The sequence below is a fragment of the Mastomys coucha genome, unplaced genomic scaffold, assembly GCF_008632895.1.
Source record: "Mastomys coucha isolate ucsf_1 unplaced genomic scaffold, UCSF_Mcou_1 pScaffold15, whole genome shotgun sequence".
NCBI lineage: Eukaryota > Metazoa > Chordata > Mammalia > Rodentia > Muridae > Mastomys > Mastomys coucha.
Genome location: NW_022196897.1, coordinates 150,297,125 through 150,302,180, shown reverse-complemented (window position 1 = coordinate 150,302,180; position 5,056 = coordinate 150,297,125). Strand labels below are relative to the sequence as shown.

General features: G+C 42.3%; 1 protein-coding gene across 1 annotated transcript in view; it reads right to left on the bottom strand.

Annotated features, from left to right (window-relative positions):
• LOC116091830 (seminal vesicle secretory protein 5-like) overlaps positions 1–1,551 on the bottom strand; it is a 3,796-nt gene extending 2,245 nt beyond the window's left edge. The window contains exon 1 of the mRNA XM_031373281.1: positions 1,473–1,551. Coding sequence (XP_031229141.1) covers positions 1,473–1,551 — 79 coding nt within the window. The remainder of the gene's footprint in view (positions 1–1,472) is intronic.
• Positions 1,552–5,056: the final 3,505 nt, after the last annotated feature.

Below are 5,056 nucleotides of genomic sequence, written 5' to 3'. Positions count from 1 at the left end.
GGAAGGACCCAGGGAGAGATGGCTCTAAGAAGTACCAAAGATAAGAAGTTTGAACAGCCCCTAGAGGATCTCACTGACAGAGCCATTTTCTAACAGTAGTGGGGCCTTTACTTTAGTCCTGAACAATGCAGAACGGACTCATAAAAATAAGGAGATAGAAAGAAAAAAAAAAGGAGAGAGACCAACATTGAATGGAGACCTGAGGTTTATAATCCTAATTATTGACATGTGCCCGATGCTCTTCAACACTTGGTATTGGCTCAATCCAGAAACTGTCGCTTTGTTACGTGTTTAGTGAATTCTACTAACCTTGATATGAACAGACCAGTAAGTTTTGCTGTGTTTTTAGCAGGAGCATGGACAGCAACACTTTTCTCAAATGTTTGCTGTAGTGTGTAGTGTGCTGTGTAGTGGAGGGAGAGGAAAAGATCTGCTCCCTGGAGTATGAGGAGAGAGGTAGAGATGTTTGCACAGGAGTGGAGACTCTACTGTTGTGAATGACCATAGGAATGAGTATTGGGAATGCAAGAAAGAATGCTGGCTGATTCCTTCACAGGTTCTCATCATGACATCTACCAGCAGAAGTGTGTGTGTGTGTGTGTGTGTGTGTGTGTGTGTGTGTATGTGTGTGTGTGTGTGTGTGCACAAGTGAACCAGGGGAAGGAAAGAGCTTATTTCCTCTCTTACCTTACAATCTATAATGAAGGATGTGAGAACAAAAACTCAGTAGTCATCTAGAGACAGGAACGGAAACAGATGCTGTGGACCACTGCTTACTGGCTTGCTCTCATGGTTTGTTCAGCCTGTTTTTTGTTGTTTGCTAGTTTGCTTTTTACATGTAACATTATGCTTATTTCCATATACCTATGGATCAGTAAGATTTAGGTGGCAAACTGTATGTGTAACAATAGCATAACTTAAAAAATGTTTTTCTGGAAATTTGGTTTCTACATACTATTCTTTTTACTCCATTGATCTCTCTTATAAATGATTTTCTGAGACTGTGATATAATTACGTCATGTTCCACTTCCCTTTCCATCCTCCAAGGCTTCTTATATACCTTTCTTGCTCTCTTTCAATTACATGGCCTATTTATTCACTTATTGTTATTATATACATGTCTCTAAATACTCTAATATGACCTGTTCAGCCTATGTATTATTACTAGTATGATATATTTCCAGTGCTGAGCACTTAGTATTGGATAAGCAACTAGTATGCTCTTCCTTGAGGAAAGCAATTTCTCCTGGTCTCAGCACTCCTTACATGCCTTAGGTTCTTTGTCTAGGGTTGTGGCCTCACGGGCTTCCCCCATCCACTTTGGTATGCCTACTGTTTTTCGTCCTTGTTCAGCTCATGCTTAGGTAATCATGTTTGTGAGACTGTGTCAGAGTAGCTTCTGACATTTCTAGAAGATGCAATCTCACCGCAAACTCTCTGTATATTTGTGTCTTACAATCTTCATGCCTACTCTTCCAAAAGGATACCTGGAGCTTAGGTGAAAGAGTTGTATTGTAGATGTCAGTAGGGACTGGGCTCCACACTTGCATTTTGCGTGGTCAGGGATTTCTGTAATGTTCCCTGTCTGTTGCAAAGAGAAGTTTCCTTGATGTGGGGTAAAGCCTCTAGGTTTCTAGTAGGAGTCATGATTCTGTCGAGTTGAGTGGGTCTCGAATCCAATTAGATAGCCGTTGGTGACTGCCAAGTTATGGATGCCTCTACTGCAGTTAGGGCAATCTTGCCTTCTGGTCATTGTTGTGGTTAATAGGCATCGTAGTTCTAGGTAGGACTCTTTGCTTTGTCTCCTTTCTTTGGAATTTGCATGGCACTTTCGGAGTATGAAAACTTGACCTCAGGGATGAGGCTCTCTGGTTAGTTCCAGCTCAGGGGTCTGTAAGCCCTGTGTCTGAAATGTATGTTGTCTTCAGCCATAGAGAATGACCTTCCAGTTCTCTGGGAGAAACCCAAGACAGCAGCAAGAGCCTATAATGGTTAGAGAATTTCTTGGACAACCCTGATCCACAAGTCAAAAGAGAGTTTCTCAGGACCGGTGCTGGAGTTTTTGTTAAATAGTCTATGGCTTTTGGCGAGAACTGTCAGAAGCTTTCATTTAAGCTGTATATGTGCATTTATACACCGAGTTAGACGAATTTTTAGATCCATCATTATATTATAGTTCTTTAAGAGATTTTCACACACCCTTATGTTATCCTCCTTCCCCTCTTCTGTATTGCATCTCCTCCCTCAATTAGTCAGCCCCAGGTGTTTCCCATTTCCCCCATAGGTCATCTGTACCACCCTATTTCCTTCATTACTCCCCACACCCTACCCACATGATGGTCCCCACCCCACCCCTAGTTTCTGAAGAGCATATTTTGTGAGCGGGAGAGCTCTCCATGATAGTTTTAACCAGCTTTCCTTACAATGTTCTCTTGAAAATGTTCTCCACAGGTCCAAACTGAGTGAAATATGTAAGTTGGAATCAACGTGAGGGTTTCCCACTTGTGTGAAAGTCTGCATTTCTATAGTCGTGAGCCCACCCTAAAGCTCTCAGTCTGGGGTTTCTTTCCATCTAGGTATACAGTCTGTGCTGTGGGCAGAACAGGGAAGAAGGGAAGACCATCCCTGCAAGGAGCCTGGGTGTGGCCTCAACAGAGCTGGGGTTGTTACGAAGGGAAGACAGGTACGGTTTATTTTCTTTTCTCTCATCCTAAATTCTAATCTGCTCAGGGAACATGGTGTGCAAGGTAAGGGGAAAGGAGAAACATGCTTTTAGGAAAAGAAAACCAAGGAAAGTGATGTATCCTTAGCTGTGGCCTTTACGTGGCCCTGCCGTGACGGTTCTCTAGTTGTCCCTCCTCCAGCAGAGCTCTTAGGAGATCACACTGGAACCCTCCATTCTACCTACTTCTTTTCTTTTGGAAAACCTCCAGCACCTGCTCCACTCGGAGACTGATTGTGAAAGCATGCACCTGATAGGCTTGGATGTATTCTTAGATTAAAGAATTAATCTATTATATTATCTACCGTGCAAAAAGTTCAGATAGAATCCAGGGAACATATTTGAAAAAAAAAAGTCCAGAAATCGCAGAACACAGTATTATGCTGGGATATTGATAAAGAAGTCATTCAAAAGGCATGCCTCAGAACGAGAGCAAGAACCAGCAACCCAGGAGGCAGAAACAAACAAGTATAAGCAAATGCACATTTTTGTTCCAGTTGGATATATAAGTAAAACTTGCTGGATAATTGTTTTGAAAACAAGTAATGGTATGGCACACAGTGTGAATGTCAGCACCGAGAGTGCTGAGCGAGGTTATTGTGTAATTAACGCCAGCATAGGTAACATAAATGACATCCTGTCATGTGGAGAGGCTAGAAAAAATTAAGAATATTAAAATGGGCAATGTTTGTCATAAAATTGGAGGATAATATGTTTAAGGAAAAAAATTGAGAAAAACTGAATGCTTTCCTCAATTCTATAAAAAGAGATCACTTAGCAACTTCTAAAGGATAAAAAAAAACCACTCATGTATCTTGAGAATAGTTAAAGAGTATAAGCTGCACAAGTACTGTAAGAGAGTCATTTAGTCCAACTTCACAAGTCCCCCGAGTCCATCACGGTCTCAACAAGGTGTAAAATTCCAAAGTTCAAAGTTTCTCTTGAGACTCAAGGCAACCTTTTAGCAGTGACCCCTGCAAAATCAAAATAAAAAAGCAAATTACATACTCTTGAAGCAAGAACGCATTTTACTGGAGCCCACAATTAAGAAATCTTTAATTTTAAAAGACCTTGAATTTTTAAAAGAGACCAACATTTTAATGTTTGAATTTATAAGGACTGTGAGGGCCTTTAAAGTTATTTGCTTTTAATGTGAGATCTTGGAGATGAATAAGGAAGGAAATGTTGTTGGTTTAATTGTGATGTGTTTGTGTGTCAGGTTGACAAGGGGTCAGTTGTACTGGCTAGTTTTGTGTGTCAACTTGCCACAAGCTAGAGTCATCAAAGAGAAAGGAGACTCAGTCGAGGGAATGCCTCCATGAGATCCAGCTGTAAGGCATTTTCTCAACCAGTGACCAGTGAGGGAGGGCCCAGCCCATTGTGGGTGATGTCATCCCTGGGCTGGTAGTCTTGGGTTCTATAAGAAGGTAGGCTGAGCAAGCCAGGGGAAGGAATCCAGTAAGCAGCACCCCTCCATGGCCTCCAGGTTCCATTCCTACTTGAGTTCCTGTCCTGACTTCCTCCAGTGATGGACTATGATCTGGAAGTATGAGTCAAATAAACCCTTGCCTCCCCAACTTGTTTTGGTCATGGTGTTTGGTTGCAGCGATAGAAACCCTAACTAAGAGAGGCTCCAAGAGACTCTCAAAAGCCATCCAGGCTATTGACACTGCCTTTCGTTGCCTCCTAGAACTTGAAGGTGAGACCTTGTTGCTGAACACATCACAGACTTTGGGCAAGGACTGGGGGTGTCAAGCTAGAACTTCTCTAGCTTTCATAGTATCAGAAGGAATTATGCATTCAGTACTCCTGCCCATGAATAACACCTACAGATGACAATGACTGGCCTGGCAAGATATCTCCAGTGATGTCATCCATACCAGCACTTATATATTGTATGTGTGGAGTAACCAACAGCTATCTAATTGGACTTGTGATCTGCTCAATAGGAGTGAATTCATGCCTGGTTCTTTAAACTTAGCCAGGTTTATGAGTAGATCATAAATCCTATAGGAGAGCCTACTAGTGCCATAACTCCAAACCACTTGGTGCTGCCCATGTGTGCCTAGGGTAGGAGCATCTCCTGGAGCACATATACACTCTCTGGGAGCACATCCCTGAAGAAGACTGACTCCTACCTCATCAGGGCTCCTCAGGTACTGGTGAAATTTCATTAGACCTTCTTTGTCCATCTGAGATCTTGAGTAATTTGATCTTGGATGTGACTTGGCCACATGGTCACAGCTGCTGTGGGTTCATATGTCTGACAGCCCTGCTATGCCTAGAAAATACTGTTTCACTGGGGGTGTCCACTACCTCAGGCTCTTACAGTC